General features: G+C 35.9%; 1 protein-coding gene and 1 pseudogene across 23 annotated transcripts in view; both read right to left on the bottom strand.

Annotated features, from left to right (window-relative positions):
* CAMK2D (calcium/calmodulin dependent protein kinase II delta) overlaps positions 1–21,481 on the bottom strand; it is a 317,145-nt gene that overhangs the window by 54,181 nt on the left and 241,483 nt on the right. For 14 of the 23 annotated variants that reach the window (XM_012473885.3, XM_012473894.3, XM_012473893.3 and 11 more), the window contains exons 9-13: positions 8,064–8,158; positions 5,528–5,650; positions 4,633–4,716; positions 4,130–4,172; positions 456–493 (exon numbers count right to left, since the gene is read on the bottom strand). In XM_012473885.3, coding sequence (XP_012329308.1) covers positions 456–493; positions 4,130–4,172; positions 4,633–4,716; positions 5,528–5,650; positions 8,064–8,158 — 383 coding nt within the window. The remainder of the gene's footprint in view (positions 1–455; positions 494–4,129; positions 4,173–4,632; positions 4,717–5,527; positions 5,651–8,063; positions 8,159–21,481) is intronic. The other 9 variants (XM_012473887.3, XM_012473896.3, XM_012473902.3 and 6 more) reach the window with 1 other exon arrangement.
* On the bottom strand, positions 12,442–13,005 carry LOC105731932 (small ribosomal subunit protein uS12-like; annotated as a pseudogene).

Genomic DNA, 21,481 nt, shown 5'->3' with positions numbered 1-21,481 from the left:
AACTGCCCAACCACATTATTTTAGTCATCTGACATTCTATTTTCCATACCCCAATATGAGTATTTTTCAGGCTATACACTTCAGCGGTCTTCACATATGCAGCATAATTATTTGGAAAAGCATTTGGTTTTACAGACTTTTATGTCACCATGTTAGTTTGGAACTGTAGTAAATCAGAGAGAATTTAGACATTCTATTTCTACAGGAACTCTGTATTGTATAACAATATTATTTTTTCATGACTATTTCATATATAATCCAATAGAAGAAATACAGCATTTCTTGGTATAAATGTTAGTCATCTTTGTACATTAAATCATTTCTATTTCAACCTGCAACGTTTATCAGAAACAATAAAAAATAGAACTTGCAAAGACTTAGGAATTATATTTAACATTAAAGATTATCCAGCATCTGAAAACAAGAAATGGATTAGGGGCATCTGTTTAACTTACCTTTACTCCATCTGGCTTCTTCAACAAACTCTTGGCTGCTGTAAAATGAGAGTAAAATCAGTTTAGTGAGTTATCCATAGAAACCCACAGCCAGGCAACAGAGCAGTCAGGTTATCGTCTCCTTCCACCACCTTTGCTGAGTTATGGCCAACATATGGCAAGTTATCAAAGTCACACTGATGAGCGCGAGCTTACAGAACATTGAAACACAGTATCACTTTTCTTGGTTTGCCACAGCAAATTTAGAACTAAAGAGTAGTTCATTGTATATAATTGAATACTTTGCCAGTTGTGTTTATTGGACTTTATTTCACTGTTGGTTGCGAAAAGGATACTGGAACTTTAACTGGACTATCCTTTTGTAATCCAGAAAGTTGATTTCAGTCTTTGAACATCAGCTGACACATTGTATTACATGTTCATTCACACCACATGTATGGTGACCATGTCAGTTCTGCCATTTAAGCCCCCTCTTTTTAGAGGTTGAAAACTCATTTGTAAAATTTGCTCTGGCTAAATAACATCTTCATTATATTCTTGAAGTCAGACAATTTGGTTTTACAAAAAAAATTACTATTAAAATAAAATGGCATATTATTGGCCTAGAGCAAATTTTTAAAATGTTTAGCATATGATATTTAAAAAAAATGGCACTATGTATTCTTTTATACTTTAAAATCAGAATACAAACAAAAGCCTTCACAATGAAAAAGTAAAAATAAAATTTGAGACAACATAAAAAAAATCTTCAACTAAATCAGAGAAATCTTAAAGCATATGGTCTTATATAAAACTTCATTTTTCTTGGCAGGGAGCTTTTAACATTCCTTCTGTTACTAAACTTCTTGAGTATATTAAAAGGTGAAGCAATCCTTGCAAAAAAATCTACTAATGAACGTGTATATACACAGTGAACAGATAATATAAGTGTCAATGACAATTAGTACACCAAGAATAGAACATTCACAAATATGAAGGACACGATATACACTTATGCTTCATTTAATATTAATTACATATACTTCTTTAAGTATATCAGAATAGAATTTAGCTCAAAAATGGAAATACCTAGCTAGAATAGAACTGCATGAACACGTAATTTACTGACGTTCATTGATTTGGGGCATTATTTCAGTATCATATTGGTATATTTATAAATTTACTTAAAAGATACAAAAATGTTAATTTCATTTAGTCTTTAGCAACAAAGCTATTAATATATTATTAATTGAGATTGTAAGAAATAGTTGCCTTAGCTATTATATTGTTTGCCTGGAGCTAAAAAGCAATATTAAATCAATCCCGTGGCAGTTAATAGGTTAGAAAGCAAACTCAGAATAATTGAAATTGCAATAGCAAGCAAAGAGAACACAATGATTCAGGGTAAGCAGGGATTTGGCCTGGGAGATGCAGAAATGTCCCTTTTGGTTACTATTCACCTTACCTCACAAGAAATACATTCCACATAAAGGGAGAAAAGAAAAAATAAAAGCAACTTTATAACCATATACTTATGGACAAATTACTTTAAAGAGCATGTTTGCAATGAAGTAGAATGAATAAAATACTGAAAACTAAAATGCAGTTTCAAGTACAAGATGTTATAACTGGGTCTAATGTTATTCAGTTGATTTTGAAGTGATGGAGAAAAAAAATTTGCTCTTTCATGCTAAGACATTCAGAAACAATATAAAATCACATATTAGTCATGAGTTTTTAGTTTACAGGATGATGAAAAGGCAACTGTGAGGTAAACAGAAAGCTTCTATATATGGGTACATACATTAATAAAGGCCCAATTTATGTCCAAGATTGTATTTAACACTTTGACAAAATGTACAATTTTAAATCTGAAGATTTTTAAAAGTTTGGGTTAGGTTGCCATTAACAATTATGCTACATAAATCATCCTACCTTTTAATGATTCACTAATTATTGGGCCACAGTGAAATTTATTCGAATATAGTATATATGAATTAATATTTAATGAGATGGCACTGAACTCACCCATATAACTGTCAACCATACTAATCAACTGTTTATGAAACAGGTAACTTGACAAAGGCAGCAACAAGGTTTTATTACACTAAACAAATTGGACAAAATACATACAACGGACCAACACAATCCCTTAATTTGTAGCATTATTCACTGTACTACTGTTGTTGTTTAACAGCCTTTGAAAGGCCTCTTATGGTTTCCCACTAATTGTAACTAAATGCAAAGGTGGGGGGAAAAATGACCACAATACAGTTGTAAATAATAAATAGAAGTTGGTTGAAGAACACTTAGCAATGATATGATGGATTATTATCTGATAACACTATAACACCCAGGCTACATATGTAGCAGAAAATAAAGAATTGAAAAAGTAGCTGGATAATTTGATGCTGCAGATCACTGTTATGTAAACAATACACAAACTAAAGTGGTAGTATTTTTGGCACTAATGCTTAACAAGTGTTCCAAGTCTAAAGGGCCAAAGGTTACCAAGTGCAGCTTAAATGCTGCTCCAGTCCTTCCCCCCACATAACACTGCTTAGCATTGAACAAGATTTGACTTTTGGGAACGTGGTCCTTTGAGATAATCTATCAAAGAAGGAGGTTGCAAAACTCAAGTAATTTGTTTGAGTAATATAAACTTTATCTCCATTTTTAGAGAGTGACTCTTACAATAAAGAAATGGTTTGCTTCTTTTTTTTTTTTTTTTTTTTTTTTTTTTTGAGATGGAGTTTTGCTCCTGTTGGCCAGGCTAGAGTGCAATGGTGCAATCTCAGCTCACCTCAACCTCTGCCTCCCAGGTTCAAGTGATTCTCCTGCCTCAGCCTCCTGGGTAGCTGGGATTACAGGCACGTGCCACCATGCCCGGCTAATTTTGTATTTTTAGTAGAGACAGGGTTTCTCTGTGTTGGTCAGGCTGGTCTCAAACTCCTGACCTCAGGTGATCCGCCTGCCTCGGCCTCCCAAAGTGCTGGGATTACAAGCGTGAGCCACCGTGCCCAGCCTTGGTTTGCTTTCTTTTAGCTTATTATTTAACAAACTTATTTCAACCATGGAATCATTTTGAGGAACACTTATAATGCACTGATAATATTGTGTGTAAATGCTCTGTAAATTCTTGGGTTAGATACCTTTGACAGTTGTAATCATTCTTATAGCATGCCAAGAAACTACTATACTTTCGAATGAACTTAGGTCTAAGAGAACTGGGTTCCTCAATAATGGTCTTCTTTTAAAAACCTTGCATACTGGGATTCCCTACGAAAATGAGACCAAAAATAACTTATTCATAGTTATTACTTTATGAAATCTCAATAACAAATTCTAGGTGTGAAATGCTGAGATTGCAAGTGAGGGAGCATTTATTTCCACAACTTGTACGCACACCAGCATTTGACAGGTGAGGCTAGTCCTGCACCAGCACTGACTGGTGGCCAGAGCTGTCAGAAGCACTCTTGTGAGGGGTGCAGTCACGGAGGCTCTGCGGCAGACAGCTCCCAGGCAGACTGCTAATGGCAGCCACAGGTGTAGAAGGAATCTGTGCCACACATTTGCCACCCCTGAACAATGAGGTTTTTCTAATTATTATATTTTTAAAATTCCACAGACAAAAAACCAGAGACTACTTAAAAAGAAGAGCAAAGGATAAGAAGCAGAGTAATCAATGCATGTACCTGAGAAATTCCTTGTAGCCAGCATAGTTGTCAAGATGGCACCCTGTCAAAAAAATTAGAACACAAAAGTCAATGTTGCCTATGCAAACTCTGGACCTAACAAATATACAGTCTTTGATAACAAATCTTTTCCTGACCCTACTTTCAGTTAGGGGATTTTTGATTGTTTGTTTTTGTTTTTTGGTTTCCTGAGAGTCAAAGGCCTCGGTCTTTCATAATGCTGGGACCGCTCTCATGTGCGGGCCAGATTCTCATTATCAAATTGCACAGCTGTTTTCCACTGAAGAAAGGACCCACAGCATGTGTTGCCAGAATGATTCTAGCTTTTCATCATAGTTTTGATTCTGGTGTATATTCCATTTTCCCAAGACCCAAAAAAAGAATAATGAGAGTATTGAGGTCTACATAATTGAAAGTCTTTGCTAGAAGTTATTTTCCTCACACAGCGTTTCACTTCTCAGTCTGCCAAATCTACTTCCCCACAAAAATGTAAAATTTCTTACCTTTAGTTTTCTTCTAGCATTAAATTTCTTCAAGCAGTCTACAGTTTCCTGTCTGTGCATCATGGAAGCAACAGTAGAACGTTGCTAGAAGAAGAGGAAAAAAAGTGACTTAATTGAGAATATGTAAAACACGCTAAATATAATATCCCTGACTTCATCAAATCTTTATTAATGGTGCTGCACCCTGCATGATCAACTTCTAAGTATTCACTTGCCAAACTTACCTAAAAATAAAATTTCAGTTTTGCCAAGATTACTTGTGACCGAGATGCAATATTGATGTACAGAAAGTACAGAAATCAGTATTAATAATTTCTCAAATTGTCTTTATTTCAATGTATTCATCACATTTTGACTGGACTACCTTTCATTTACTTAGTGCCATATCTGTTACCTTAGCAATTGACACATTAGGAAATTTACTGAAGTCTCCAGATCCCGCTCAAATTTCACACTATTTTTCTTAATATTTTTAAAATACATTCAGACTACTATGACCATTCTTTTATGCCACTAAAACTCTACTCTCAGCTACCAAACTTCATACTTGTTTCTAAAGTTGCCTAATGACAAATAATAGAACTTTGTTAAATCTTTTCTTCTGGGACACATTTAATTTTGGTGTTATTTTCTTAACCTCATTCATGAGTATTGATATGGAGAATACTCATTCCTTTGTTACTGCAAGCAATGTTTATTTAGCAGTCTATGCAATTCAGAATTTGCTTGCATTTCTACCACCATAAAATTCATTTTCTTAAATACCTTGAGTCAAAAATTCATTCATTCTGAGTTTCCTCTTTTTTTGCAAAATTATTTTAAATCCATAAACAATATATTAAAGGAGAGCTTATTTTTCATTTTAGCTCTTGAAGTTTTGGAGAATTTTACTTACACAGATCCATGGGTGTTTGAGTGCCTCTGAGGCTGTGATACGTTTGGCAGGGTTGATAGTAAGCATTTTATTGATGAGGTCTTTGGCTTCAGGAGTCACCGTGTCCCATTCCGGTGATGGAAACTTCAAAATTATAAATTTATAAAAAGTTTTAAAAATAGACACACAGTCAAACACGGCAGCATCAACTACATGAATCATTCCCTCAAGTAGTGAATTTCTTCATAAATTTATTTTTTATATAAGTTAAATTGTATTTAAAATAAATAAAACCATTTAGATCTATTCACCCCCTCTATGCAGAAAACTACACATATTAAAGAGTATCAGATAAAGGACCGACATATGTACTAAGCTGCTTGCCACATATAGTAAATACATTTTTTAAATTCAGAAGAAAAGAACTTAAGAATCTTCTGTTCTTCTCAAAGTATCTCTGCTTTAATCTGAGAATGAATTTTATACAATCTTTCCCATAACTGTTTGCAAAACTTAATAAAAGCAAAGAGGTTGCCACATGTAGCAATGTCATCATGATATTATGCCAAGGTTCAAAATGAGGTATTATATACTTTCACAACTCATAGGCAGTAATAGCAGAGGTAATAAAACAGCGTCAATTCCTGTGCCAAAACTGACCCATTAATCATGGCTACTCGGAGTGCTGTAGTGAGAAGAAGCTGAGACCTAAGGCGCTTCAGCAAGGTTTCATTTTAACCCATTGAGAAGTTTAATCTGCCCAATTACAAATTTCACCAAAGTATATGCAAGTAATCAAATCTGATAACTTCCCATTATTAATTCTTTTTTTACATTAAAACTATATAAAAAAGCTACTTCTCCTTTTCCTTTCTTTATGTTATTTTTTTGTACTGATAATTATTAAACTTACTTTTATATGATTAGCATATTTAGTAGAAATACCATCCTTCAAAGGTTAAGGGAAATTTACATCACATTAGTTGCAAAATGATGGAATATTAGATTATTTTCCAATTCATGAATTTGTATAGACAATCTTGAAAAACAAAGCCATTGTCACTGTGTCATGGAATTAAATCAGTCTACTTTTAGTAGTTTTAAAATGGGGAACTTGTGGCTCATTGGCAAAATAAAACATGAGAAAAATGATATTGACTCTAATACCTGTACTTTTTGCCAGTTTAACAATGGTCATTTTTTAAATTTCTGAAGCTTATCTTTGGCAGTTGTAAAAGCTTTCTAGCTATAAGGAGCTACTAAAGAAAAATGCAAGGCTGTTTCTTAATGTTGTACAGATCTTCTGATAGCAAATGAGGGGTAGGTTCAGCCTGAAGAAAGGCGAACCTTTTCCTCAGTTTTCTAATTCTCATGAAAGCACTCCTCTAGGTTTACCAAGCAGCGCATTTGCAGGGCTGTGTCTGCCCAGAGAGGGGCTGGTTCTAGTCTGTAAAGAGGTCAATGTGCTAGCTGTTGCCATGCAAATAATAATTTGTTCTAATTACTAGTCTGGGAATAATGGAATGCTTCAAAATTCAAAGAATATACATTTTAAATTCTTGCTAACTGACACACACATCTATCTACATACAAAATTTTATCAGAAATGGATTGAAGAGTTCATGAGACATGATAGAATACAGACATTTTATATTTTCTCTTCTCACTTTCACATTGCACTTTCAACTTGTGCACAAAAGGTGAATCCAGTATTTCTACTCTGTAGTTACTCTATTTAATAACACATGGAAAGCATGCCCAGACCCTGCACACGAATTTCCAAAGGGCTGTATGAGGGGAAACCAGAGGAAGTGGTAAATCATATTTACAAGAATATGCATCAAAGGAGAGCAAATGATATCATAAACACAAAGTTAAGCCATAAAGAGAAGTAGATAAAGCCTTCTGCCTTCCTCTTCAGATTCTGAACTTAATTCATGAATGTGTGTGTGTATATATATATATACACACACACACACACACATATATACACATATATAATATGTATTTTCTACTTTCAAATATTCTAATTATAAATTAAATATATTAGAATCATGATTTTCAAATTTTTCAAAAAAGCTTGCATAGTAGCCCATTAGATAAACAGTACAAAAACAAAAAAACAAAACCCAGAAACTGGTATAGTGGGATAATGTTCTATTTGTTATAGGATCACTATAAAATACTGTTGGTATATATTTGAAAATTATGTGATAGATATTTGAGAATATAAGTCAACTAAATAGGCAACAATTTCTATAGTAGAAATATTTTAATTTTCATGTTTTCAAAATGCACTAAGATCCAAATATTTTGAAAAAGTCCTTCTTCAGAGACTTTACATTGCTTTTCTTTCAACCTTAGGAGATAGTGAGCTAAAAGGAAACATAAAGTGAATACATATGCTGTATTTCTTTTTCTCTTTCTGTAAGAGAGAGGAAAATAATAAGAGAAAATGGTAAAAATTGTGGTTAAAAGAACAATGCAAAGATCTGACACTTGGTCAAGAAGCAAAAACAAATCTTCATCTAAAGTGATATAAATAGTTATTACATACATCATAAGCTCCAGCCTTGATCTGCTGATAGAGTCTGTGTTGGTCTTCATCCCAGAAGGGTGGATACCCCACCAGTAGAATATAGAGAATGACACCTGGAGGAGATTACAATGTTAACATAATTTAAGTCAAATAGATAATAATAAGTTAAATGTGGCTGATTCACAATGGTATTAAGCCACAATCGTTAAAACAGAGAAAACGGGATTGTAGGAAAACTTCAGAGAGACGCGTTATGTTCTATTCTAGAACAGTCTTGGGAGGGTGAATGCTTTTCCTCCTATGCTCAAGAACTCTGACACTGTGTCAGTCAATACATGCACCAAAGAATTTTAAAGAGGCATAGCAGAGCAGCTCTAAAGATGAAACATACCTGTCATTTAGGGCAACATTCTTTGGCCTCCCTGAACTCTTGCCTACATAGAGTCTCCCTGAATTCTTATCTACATAGAGACTATGATTTTAGTCACTGTGAGGTTGAAATTTAAAAACCAAACATGTTATTTATTTCCTCATAGTTGTTTTGATGGTAATCAGGACATTTTGCTGAGCGATGGTGTCCCGGTTATAAATTCACCTTCTAAATAGCCAGAATCCCTGCAAGTGTGGATACCACATAGAGACAAAACCCTTTTCTTTTCAGTAATCTTAGTCTTCAAAAATTTCAAGTTCACAGTCAAACAACTAAACCAACAATACTACAGAAGAATATATATTATGGGAGAGGAAAAAGGAAAAGAAAGGCAAAATTGCACAGAAAATTCAAAGTAATAAACAGTTGGCTGTAATATAATTTGCTATATTTTTCACAAACTTTTAATTATTTGCAAGTTAATCAACATCTAATTTAACTTTTAAAATTAAAAGAAGTTCTGTGTTCACAGTTTTTAAATTTCCCTTAAATCATATCTGCTGTCTAAATGTCTGAGATCGTTTTTTTACAATGGTTTTCTCTGTCATCAAATGTTTCTCCTGCCACTTTTCAAATATTTTGTCATCCTACTTAAGGCCTTTGGTTTCTTTCCTAGCTCATTATTCTGGAGGAAGACAGTCATTCCTCTGACCTCTTCTGTTTGCTTTTCTCTTGCTGTGTTCCCTTAATTCTGGGAAACCTGAGAAAGAAGAGTAAGACGGGTGACACTTTGCCAGGTGTACTCTGAGACTTATTTTTTTTCCCTTATCCAAGGTGGTCTCTTGATCTCTGTACCAAGGAGACCTATCCCTGATCCTGTCCACCAGTCTGGACATCTTTACACGATAGACACTGTTGCATTGAAATATTTTTTAAGCAATGGTTTAATTATTGTATAATTCTACAGCCTGCTTCAGGAAGAGACAGTTCATAAGCAGATTTTTCAAGTTATGTGAATCAATACAAGGATAAAAAATTTTAAACAACATTCTTAAGGAAAAAAATAGACTATGAAGAAAATCACAATATACTGGTACCTCACCTTCAGGACATAAAAATAACTTTTCCATGCGTCTAATGAAAATGATGATAGTAATGATGATCATGAGTGTGTTTGTGTTCTCAGGATGCAAGTAGAAAAAAAGCTGTACCTGAGTACTTGTAACCTTCAGCTATATAAGGTTCAATGAGGTTAAGAAGAAAATTTGCTTTGCAACAGTGATAGTTTCCATTGAATATGAACATTTTCCTAATACACATCTGGAGTTAGACTGTTATAAAATTATAAAACAGTCTCATAATTGAGACATTTAGCATTCACAACATAGGCTGCTTGTCCTTATGAATTATGTCTGCAGTTGACCATTGCTGTGGTGCTTCTCTGGGAAGAGGAAGCTCACAGTGGTTCATTCCATAAGAAAAGCAGCCAGTACATACATAGATGCCCACAATTTAGTTATTTGATGGAGGAGTGTCTACAAAAACATGTACTTTAAATAAAATAATAGCATAAATGTGAAGATTAAAAAAAAAAACACTTTCAGGCCCAAAGACATATAAAAATAATAATAAAAAAAACTATTATGGTACTATTGACTAACTTGATGTGCAATTGTCAATGCCTATTTAAATAAACACTGTTTTGTAAGTTTACTTTGACTTGATTATTAAACAAGCATCTAAGACCTTTCTGAGTTATGCTCTTTTGTAGTTCTATTTTCTGAATGTATAGAACAAGTATGAGACTCATGGCGTAAGGATAACGTAATATTAATACATTTTATTATAGATAACATTTATTGAGAGTTATGTGTGCTTTGATGAATTATCTCATTTAATCCTTATACAATGCTATGAGGTAGATATTGCTATTATCTGCATTATACTACAGATGAAGAAACAGGCTGAGAGGTTTAGTAACTGTTTCAACCACAAGCAGGACAGACATAATGATGCTCTAAACGTTCCCTGCAGCCATTTTTTCTTTATCTATGAACTTTAGTAGGAATGGCAACTTAAAATTTAAAACTTTGTGTTGTCTAATTGAGAGACCTTGACTTACTAGCAAAGATGTCCGTTTGGTCCTATCTTAAATGTTCCTTGCAGCTACTTTTTCCTTTAGCTAGGTCTTCTAAACAGTTATTTTTAAAGTGTTGTTCCAGGCTGGGCGTGGTGGCTCACACCTGTAATCCAAGCACTTTGGGAGGCCAAGACAGGTGGATCACTTGAGGTCAGGAGTTCAAGACCAGCCTGGCCAACATGGTGAAACTTCGTCTCTACTAAAAATACAAAAAAATTAACTGAGCATGGTGGCACACGCTTGCAGTCTCAACTACTCGGGAAGCTGAGGCAGGAGAATCACTTGAACCCTGGAGGCGGAGGTTGCAGTGACCCAAGATCATACCACTGCATTTTACCAGCCTGGGTGACAGAGCCAGACTCTGTCTCAAAAAATAAAAATAAAAACAAAAATAAAATAAAATAAAATAGAAGTGTTTGTTGTTCTGAGGGTTCTTGTCTCACGAGTAAGCCCAATTTACTTTTTTCTTATAAAACTAATATTTTACCTTTTTTTCTATGTCAGAGAAAAAAGAAAGGAAAAAAAAAAAGCCCAGCTCTTTTTCTATGCCCATATACCTAAAGTACTAAAATCATTAAAAGCCAATGAAGAGGTCTTTTTTATTTTTTTACAAGAACACTTCGGGGTGATGGTGTGACCTCCAAATGTTGCGTGTCTCTCATGACATTAGCAGCCTTTGGTGATCGCTGCCTACATAATTTTACTGGGGTTGCAAAATAATGATGGCTAGGCATGGTGACTCACACTTGTAATCCCAGCACTTTGAGAGGCTGATGCTGGCTATCACTTGAGCCCAGGAGTTCAAGACCAGCCTCGTTGACATAACAAGACCCTGTCTCTTCAAAAAATAGAAAAACTTAGCTGTGTGTGATGGAATGCACAGCTAATCCCAGCTACTTGGGAGGGTGAGGCATGGGGATTGCTTGAGCCCAGGAGTTCAAGGCTGCAGTGAGCCATGATCACATCACTGCATTCCAGCCTGGGTGACAGAGTGAGACTCACAAACAAACAAAAACAAAATGATGATACTCTAATTATATCATGCCTTCTTTAGACTAAGAAAATTTTACTCCTTATCCAGTTGGTTGGCGTAAGATAAAGGTCATATAGGAAAGACAGGCTAATTATTTTTTTATTTTCCTCTTTACTAGCCAGTTTTTAAAACAATGCATTGGCTCCCTAACATCCCCCAAAGGTTAGGACTTCTGTTGAATTTTGATTATCACTACCAACTCCTGGATTTAAACTTACTTGATGTATTTCGATCTATTATGTTATTTTTCTTATTGATTCTCAATTGCCCCATCTTTGGCCAGTGCCAGCCTCCTCCAGGTGGCTCTTGCATCTGTTAATACAAACTTGTGGTCCATAATAGTTTTCTTTGTGGTATGACAAGATGCTCCTGGATTATTTTGCTTTTTTCCTGCTCCAAACTTGAAATCAGCTGCTACTACAAAAAGTTTTGGTTCCTTTTAATGGTAAATAGTATCTAGAGACCAAGGTTGAGCACTTACATGTGCTCTCTTGGAGCTACAGGTTTCTTTGAAAACAGGAAAATGCCTAGATATTCTGATATTAAGCAATAATTATTAAAAATTTTTAAAATTTTATTAAATATTAAATTTATTAAAAATTTAAAACTAATGTTACTGTCATATTTAGAGTCCTTTTCTTTTAGAGATATACTTTAAAACACTTACAGCTGTATTGATACAATGTTTGAATTTGGTTAAGATAATACTGGAGTGAGGAATGAAAGGGTGGAAACAAATGAAGTAAGATTAGCCATCAGTTCATTACATTATTTTCTCCTTTTTAATGTTTCACATTTTCCATGACAAAAAGTTAAAACTATTTTTGATAGAGTTGGTTCCATATAAAGATAGATATTAAAACTAATTTTCATTATCTTTTTTTTGGCATATGAAAATTTATTACTACAGTGTTTTCACCATTAAAATTTATGATCTTGGTCTTTCCTTCTTGCCTTTGTATAGGGCCAAAAGAGAGACACTGGCTACTTTGACAACCTTAAAGCAGACTCCAGAAATATCATCAACAGCATGACCTTTGCGACCAAATCCAGCAACCAGAACTTCGTTTTCCTCAATAAAGTTCAAGCAACCATCATTGGGTACAAAGGCTGTGATTTTCTTGCCATTCTTGATCAGCTGGACCCTGACACACTTCCTAATGGCAGAATTTGGCTGCTTGGCTTCAACTCCTACTTTTTCTAGCACGATTCCTTTTGCATGAGAAGCACCTCCAAAAGGGCTGGCCTTCAGGGCTGTGACCAGATGGGCTTTCTTGTACTGTTTATCATGCCACTTCTGGTCTCGTCAGTGGCTACAGAGCTTCCTAGCAGTATGAAGTCCATGACACTTGCCCATCCTGCTGGCGTCACAGGCCTGAGCCTTCATTATCTTATGAATATATCTGTGCTTGGGAGATGCTAGAGATGTCCAGTTAATAAGAGTTTGAGAAGCACTGATTACAATTAGGTAGAAAGACTACATCATCAAGAACATTCAAAATTGATTTTAATAAAAATTAATGTTAACAAAGTTGTTAAACGTACCATCATGTTAATGCTGTTCTTAGAAAAGGAGATATGAAGAAGGAATGCTAGACAACTCTGAGAACATAGTGGGAAGTTAATGGAAAACTCTAAGACAGTTACTGAGTATTCTCAGTAAACAAAGGGGTACATTATAAGCTAAATGCATGTGGAATTTGGAAATACACAATTAATTACATGAGTGATAAGTATGGCTCTCTCTTACCCTATTGTAATAACATTAATGGAAAATCATCATACATTTCAAATAGAGAAAGTGCCCAACTAACACTCTGTGACCTAAATGGCCAACAACGGGTAGAACAAATAGCCAGAAGATCAATGCCAGCAAGATAGGAAGGCATGTTGCAGAGGATGGAAACTATCTATGCCATGTAGTAGGAGTGGCAAACTGACTGGCCTTCTGGCAGCAGGCAGAGATAAAGGCCTGCACCTGTACTGTATATGGGGTGGGGTGGTTACCCGGGGCACAGCTGTGTTCATGTGTCTGACAGATACAACTAGTATTTAAGAACAAGAGCATTGCATCACCTGTTCGTTATTATTTTAGAGAAGCTAGAAACATTTTTTTTATAGAAATTACCTGCTAATAAATTATAAAGATAAATAATTAATGTCAACACTCCTAAGAATAAAATGTCCACATATCTGGCTAAGACAACAGACCACCTGCAATGGACTGAATGTTTGTACAGCTCTCAAAATTCATATGTTGACATCCAAATCCAATGAGATAGTATTTGGAAATGGGGCCTTTGGGAGATAATTAGTTCATGAGGATGGGTCCCCCATGAACAGGAATAGCACCTTTTAGGAAGAGGGCAGTTAGCTAGCTAGCATTCTCACTACCATGTGAGGATACAACAATAAGTTGGCATTCTGTAACCCTGAAAAGGGACCTCACCAAAACCTGACCTGACCATGGTGGTACTCTGATCACAGACTTACAGCTTCCAGAACTACAAGAGAGAAATGTAGTTGTTTATAATCCACACAGTCTATGTGACTTTGTCACAGCAGCCTGAACTAAGACTTCATCTGTTTGCAACCTCTGCCATATCCTGTAATAATCCTAAAACCTGCTCTCCTAAAGGAATTTGCAATTAGCTAGGGTAGTGTTGCCTAGCGTTGGTGTTGCATCAGCATCACCTGTAGAGCTTGTTAAAATGCAAATTCCTGAGCCTCCTCTCATTGAATCTTTTTTTTTAACTACTGTAAAAAAAATACCTAACATTAAATTGAAACACATGACATTGAACTGTACATAAAAAAGGCCCCGCGCAGTGACTCACACTTGCAATCCCAGCACTTTGGGAGGCAAAAGTGGGCAGATTGCTTGAGCTCAGGAGTTTGCAACCAGCCTGGGCAACATAGCAAAACCCTGTTTCTACAAAAAGTAAAAAAATAGCCAGGTGTGGTGGTGTGCACCTGTAGTTCCTGCTACAGGGGAGACTAAGGCAGGAGGATAACTTGAGCCCGGGAGGCAGAGGTTGCAGTAAGCCAAGATAGTGCCACTGCACTCCAGCTTGGGCAACAGAGCCAGACCCTGTCTCAGTAAACAAATATATAAATAGTACATAAAACAGATCGTTTTTTAAAGGCAGGGTCTCACTCTTTCTCACTCAGGCTGGAGTGTAGTGGCAGGATCATGGCTCACTGAAGCCTCAACTTCCCTGGCTCAAGTGATCTTCTGCTCCTCAGTCTCTCAAGCAGAGTAGCTAGGATTACAGGTGTGTGCTACCTAGGACTACAGATGTGTGCTACCATGCCAGGATAACTTTTTCTATTTTTGTAGGGGTAGGATCACACTTTATGTTGCCTAAACTGGTCTAGAACTCCTGAGCTCAAGTGATTCTCCCACCTTGGCCTCCCAAAGTGCTGGGATTACAGGTGTCAGCCACCATACCCAGCCAGAGGTACAATTTTTAAGTGAACAGTTTAGTAGTACTAAGTATACTTACACTGTCATGAAACAGATCTTCAGTCTTTTTTCATTTTTTAACACTGAAACTCTATATACAATGAAACACTAATTTTCCCTCTCTCCTCAGTTCTTGGTAATCACCTTTCTACTTTCAGTTTCTATGAATGTGACTGTTTTAATATTTCATATGAGCAGAATCATACAGTATTTGTGCTTTTGTAACTGGCTTATTTTGCTTAGCATAATGTCCTTGGAGTTCATCCATGTTGTAGCATGTGACAGAATTTCCTTCTTTTTTAAGGTTGTATATTGTACAATTATATGCATAAACCACATTTTGTTTAAGCTATCTATCTGTCAGTGGACATTTGGGTTGCTCCCACTTCTTGGTTGCTATGAATAGTGCTGCTATGAACATAGGTGTACAAATGTTTCTTCAAGGTGCTGCTTTCAGTTTTTTCAGATATATAACTAGAAGCGGGATTGCTGGATCCTGTGACCCCAGAGAATCTGATTCAATGGTCCTGAGGTAGATCTCAGGAGGCTGTACTTTAGGTCACTCCGAACCATGTGGCTTATGGTTCACAGTTTGAAAAACACCAAGTTGGGGAAACCAGACATAGTAAATGTAGAGAAATTTAAGACAGTGTATAAGTTCGGAGTAAGAGAATGTCGGTAAAGACTATGATTGGGAGTAAGGCTACATGAACTGAAGACTGTTGGAGATGTGGGTAATAATGGAAGAGGGCAGAAAGCCTTCTGATTTGGAGCCTATCTGTGATTGGCCAAGTATAAGGTAATCCCAGGACTGGTTATAGCAACAGAATGTCCAGTAGGCTTGAGATTTCAAAATTATTAAAGTACCTGATAATGACTTATCCCAGCTGAATATGAAAAGGCGAAACCCCAGAAAACATATCATTGCTGAACCTAAATTCACCATACAAGAAAAGAAGAAACATATTCCATAAAATTCCCAAGGTTTGTTCAAAGTCAAGGTATATTCTGTGACAGTCACTAATTTATTATGACTCATAACTGTTGAGAGTGATATCTAAGTAAGGTAGAAAAGTAGCAAGACATCACATATGTACATAGGGTGGAGAGAAACCTATATTTATAGGCTTGTATTTATTTATTTATTTTTAGGCCAAATTGTAGAAGAAACTCTGTTAGAAATTAGTGATCCAGCGACATCTACAAACATTTCCTCATTTCATTAGGAAATTACGGAAGCAGTTATACATACAATTAAGTCATAAAAATCAATTTACTGCTGTTAATGGCAGAACACAAAGCTATGTTCTTGCTTCATTAATGTTTATTATTTGCTTTTCAGTAATTGGCTAGTTGCTTCCAAAGAGAGAGTACAGGTCAGACCATACTCTGTGTGAGCTCACAAAAGCAAGGTAATGTTGGTATTTGAGATTTCCTGTATGCAGATAATTGCATGATTCTAATGAAAATAGTGTACAGGCTTGTTTTAGTCATTATACCAACCCCATGCTTCACTCTGCTCTGCTGTAATGAGGGTTCAGAGCTTGATTCACATAGAAGGCTAGCTGCCATTCTGCTAAATGGCTTGTTATGCATTTCTTTTGTTTTCTGAGTAGTGTCATTTTTTACCACTCAACTCAGTGTCTACTCTTGAAAATTAGTTACTATTTAATTGGTAAGAGAGAGCGCAAATGAATGGCTGAAAAAGAGTTTCCCTCAGGATAAGCCACAGTCTAAAAGCAACTGAATAGTGTGTCCATTACTGTGGCGGTTATTACGATGGCAACGAGGAAGGGTACATAATCTTACAAATAAAGTGAATTAATGTTACTTTCATGTCACATGAGTAAGGTGATATATAATAAAATGGTAAAACAATTCCAAACCCCACAACAATGACCAAGAAATGTAACCAAAGAATATATTATAATGTTCCTAGTGGGAGTAATTTCCCCCAAATATGTAATACTAGAACATTTAAAACATTTTCATAGCTGTGTGATCCTAAGTGCATTTCTAGACAAAGGCTCCACACAGTCTCTAAAGAAATGGAAATTGGTGGCACATACATGCTCCAACTGGGCATGGCTCGTTGCAAAGGAATTTGGCTGTTTGCATAGTATCATGTGAAGAAAGGATAGAATACAGCAAGGTGAAAGGTGGCAAAATTAGGGTTAAAAATCTGTGAGATGCCTTATGGCTATACATTTCCAAAGAGTCATTCTTGATATCTGTGTGTGTGTGTGTGTATGTGTGTGTGCGTGCACATGTGCATATGCATGCATATAGTATCTATCTAATATTTGCTTCATAGCTAAAAAAAGTTATATAATTCAGAAAACAAAGATGGAAACTACTCTCTACCTATCCTTCTTCCCTCTTCCAGCCAAGAAAGTTAGAGCTTCTACCTTATAAGTTCTCTCATATTTCACAGATATGAAATCTCACTATTACAAGATATTCCATTATTTAAAAGGTTAGATATATGAACTATATTACAGAAATGTACTCAGACAAGCCAGGAATCAAGTGAACTCAAATTTACCAAAGTAATATTAAAATTGAACATGGCGTTTGTGAGTCTAAGACAGTGAATCCAAACTCTGATACCATAGGTTATTAAAAATGCAATTGCCTGTGTTTACCACAAATTCGCTAAAGCAGAGGACCCATGCAGGATCTGAGCATTTTGATATAAAGGCATATGTTGTTTTATTGTGCTTTTTTTTTTTAACTGTACTTTGCAGATATTGCATTTTTTACAAACTGAAGGTTTATGGTAACCCTGGATTGAGGAAGACTGTGGTGCCGTTTTCCCAACAACTTGGGATCAATTCATGTTTCTGTGTCACATTTTGGTGAGTATGGCAAATATTTCATGAAAGGAAGAGTTAATTGATGTGGCAAACTTCATTGTTGTCTTATTTTCAGAAAAAATCACAGCTACCCCAATCTTCAGCAACCACTATCCTGATAAGTCAATAGACATCAACACTGAGGCAAGACCCGTCACCAGCAAAAATAATGCAACTTGCTGAAGGCTCAGATGATGATGGTATTTTAGTAACATAGTTTTGTTTTGTTTTTTTTTCTTTTCTTTCTGTATAGCTGGGTCATCCTAGGTTGCCAAGGCTGGTCTCAAACTCTTGGACTCAAGGGAATCCTCCTGCATTGGCCTCCCGAAATGCAAGGATTATAGGCATGAGTTGCCATGCCTGGCTATTTTAAAGTACTTTTTAGGTAAGGTATGTGCATTTTAGACATAATGCTATTGTATACTTAATAGACTATACTATAGTGTAAACATAACTTCTGTATGTACTGGGAACCTAAACAATTTGTGTGACTCACTTTATTTTGATATTTGTTCTATCATGAGACCAGAAATTAAACTTAAAATATTTCTGAGGTGGCCAGGCGTGGTGGCTCACGCCTATAATCCCAGCACTTTGGGAGGCTGAGGCGGGTGGCTTACAAGGTCAAGAGATCGAGACCATCCTGGTCAACATGGTGAAACCTCGTCTCTGCTAAAAATACAAAACTTAGCTGGCCATGGTGGCGCACGCCTGTAGTCCCAGCTGCTTGGGAGGCTGAAGTAGGAGAATTGCTTGAACCCAGGAGTCAGAGGTTGAGGTGAGCCGAGACCGCGCCACTGCACTCCAGCCTGGGTAACAAGAGTGAAACTCCATCTCAAAAATAAAAATAAAAAAAAAAATCTCTGAGGTATGCCTGTATATGTTTCATCATTGATTTTCCTGCACAGCCAGAGAAGAGTCCTTAGTATAAACTATTAGCTTTTTGAGTTTCTTTTTAATGGGTCTGATATTCTTCAACACCAATAAAACTTATACATTATAAAAAAAGGTTTTAAAATTTTAAAAAATTCTTAATTTTTTTTGATTGTCAAATCATGATTGAATACATTTATGGGGTCTAATATGATGTTTTGATATGTACAGATTTATGATGTGGCATGATTAAATAGAGCTAACTCACATATCTGTCACCTCACTTGTCTATCTTTTTTTTATGGTGACACATTTGAAACATGAAGAAATGTTTTTGATATGAGAACAAATGGATAATTTATTTAAATTCTTTGCTAGAGTGAAATGTTATTCAGAAGCTGTGAAATCTGTTCATAATAACACCTTTTACAGAATAAAACAAGATAAAATAACTTAGAAGTTAAGAAAGAAAGCAGAGAGAGGGAGAAAGAGAATTTGGTATTCAGGTCATTAGATGAGGGCATTCTGCCAATAATCACAAGTATAATACTGAGTTATATAATACACTTTGTTTTTTAAGTCTACTATAATGCTATATCAGTTATCTAGAAACTTCATTTATGAAGAAAGACTTTATATAATAATAGCAATGATAACTATCACTTATTGTATTTAAAAAAAATCCTCTCTGCAGTCCCATGAGGCAAGAACTTTGATGATCTCCATTTCTAAGAGGGAACTGAGACACAGGGATTAAGTCATGCAGCAAGTGAACTGAGAAGCTAAGTGTGTTTTCTCTCTCTTTTTTTTCTTTGAGATGGAACCTTGCTCTGTCATCCAGGTTGAAGTGCAGTGGTGTGATCTCCGCTCACTGTAACGCCGACTCACGGGTTCAAGCAATTCTTCTGCCTCAGCCTCCCAAGTAACTGGGACTACAGGTGTGTGCCACCATGCCTGGCTACTTTTTGTATTTTTAGTAGAGACAAGGTTTTACCATATTGGCCAGGATGGTCTCAAACTCTTGACCTCGTGATCCGCCTGCCTCGGCCTCCCAAAGTGCTGGGATCACAGGTGTGAACCACTGTGCCTGGTCTAAGTGTGTTCTCTTAACCATTATACATACTGGTTACCTATGAAGTAGACGGGAGGGATGAAGAAAAAAGAAGTGGAAAATAGGAAGGAAACTAGGAAAACGAAAGATAAAGACAAAGGCAGAAGAGGCTGGAAAAGGCCTTTTGATGAAGTTGGCAAAGAAAGAGTAGGAAGTTTTCCTTATGCTGAGTCCTGCTTCCCCTGGTAACTGATTATTGTATGCCATACTATCCCTTTGGTGTTCAAGGCCCAAGTGCAGCATTTTAGCTGTAATCTCCCACCTTTACAAAAATATAGCTCTATCATATTTTAAAAATATTTCAAAAAATATGATTGTATCCTTCACAAAACCTATCTGTATCTGCCTGAATCTCAGGCCACTCTATTGCTTTTAAAATTCATCAGCAGAAACAGATCTATGTATGCTGGGAGCTGATTTATTGCAAGGAAAATATCAGTTATCTGCCATTAACATTTAGATTTGAACAAAGATATTTTGCAACAATGCTCTAATTCAAAGGCATTTTAGAGCTCATACCTTAGAGTTCATGCTTAGAAGATTCTCTCAGGTAGGCAGGAGGAAGACAGAGCTTGGGGCATTCCTAAGACCTTACCCATTAATTAAGTAGCAATTGTCAAATGTCTTCCTTTAAAGTGCACTGCATTTGACCCACCTACAATTCAATGAGGATTACATATTCCTATTTTACAGGTAAAGAAGCCAACTCAGATATATTAAAGAGACTGGATTAGTAGGTACAAAGTAAAGACTCGACCCCAGGAGTTGAGACTATAAATATAGTCCCCTGTTTCACCACTGCCTTCCCAGGCATGGAGGTAACTCTGAAAGCCCAAGATCCAATCAGTTTAAGATCAAACATCAAGTTGTTGCCAAACAGGTTAAGCTGACAAGAAATATAGTGAGGAATAATCTATCACTATAAAGTAGTCATGATGAATTTATTAACTGTTTAAACTAAAAGCAAGTCTAAACATTGTTTTCAGAATCAAGTAAAGTTTTTTAAATCAACTTTTTCCAGGCTTGCTAACAAACATCAAAGGCATTAAATCTGTCTGCAGAACACTGAAGTCAAATTATGATAGCTGGGTAAATATCTACTTGTAGAGTGGTAGCAATGACATAGTGTCAGGGATTTAGGTGATTAGTTTATGTTGATAGTAGGGTAATACCACAGTATCCTTTCAGTCTTTCCTGTATTCAAAGTATATGTTGAAATATAAAAATTCCATTATAAAAACTGTGGGTGGAAATCCTCCCCATTATAGGTCTTTGGGCCTGCACAGGATACTTTTTTGATTTCAGGTGGCTGATAGAGGCCTAAATAAGACTTTTGTCTCCATAGGACAATCAATTTCATTATTTTCTGATATTTATTAGTTCACTATTAATCTCTGTCAGGTGTCTTAGGCAAACATAATATTGATTGGAAGGAGATAGATTGAGAAAACAGCAGCATAAATGCATAACTGCTAGGAGCAATGCTCCACACTCCTGTTACCAAAGTGTTCCAGGAAACAGCAGCATTAGCCTCACCTGAGAATTTGTTAAAAGGGTAAATGTTTCTACCCTAGATATACTGAATCAG

The sequence above is a fragment of the Aotus nancymaae genome, unplaced genomic scaffold (genome assembly GCF_030222135.1).
Source record: "Aotus nancymaae isolate 86718 unplaced genomic scaffold, 86718_ANA_hifiasm-v0.15.2.pri h1tg000033l, whole genome shotgun sequence".
NCBI lineage: Eukaryota > Metazoa > Chordata > Mammalia > Primates > Aotidae > Aotus > Aotus nancymaae.
Note: the sequence above shows the minus strand (reverse complement) of the source record. Positions and strands in the feature narration are given on the sequence as shown.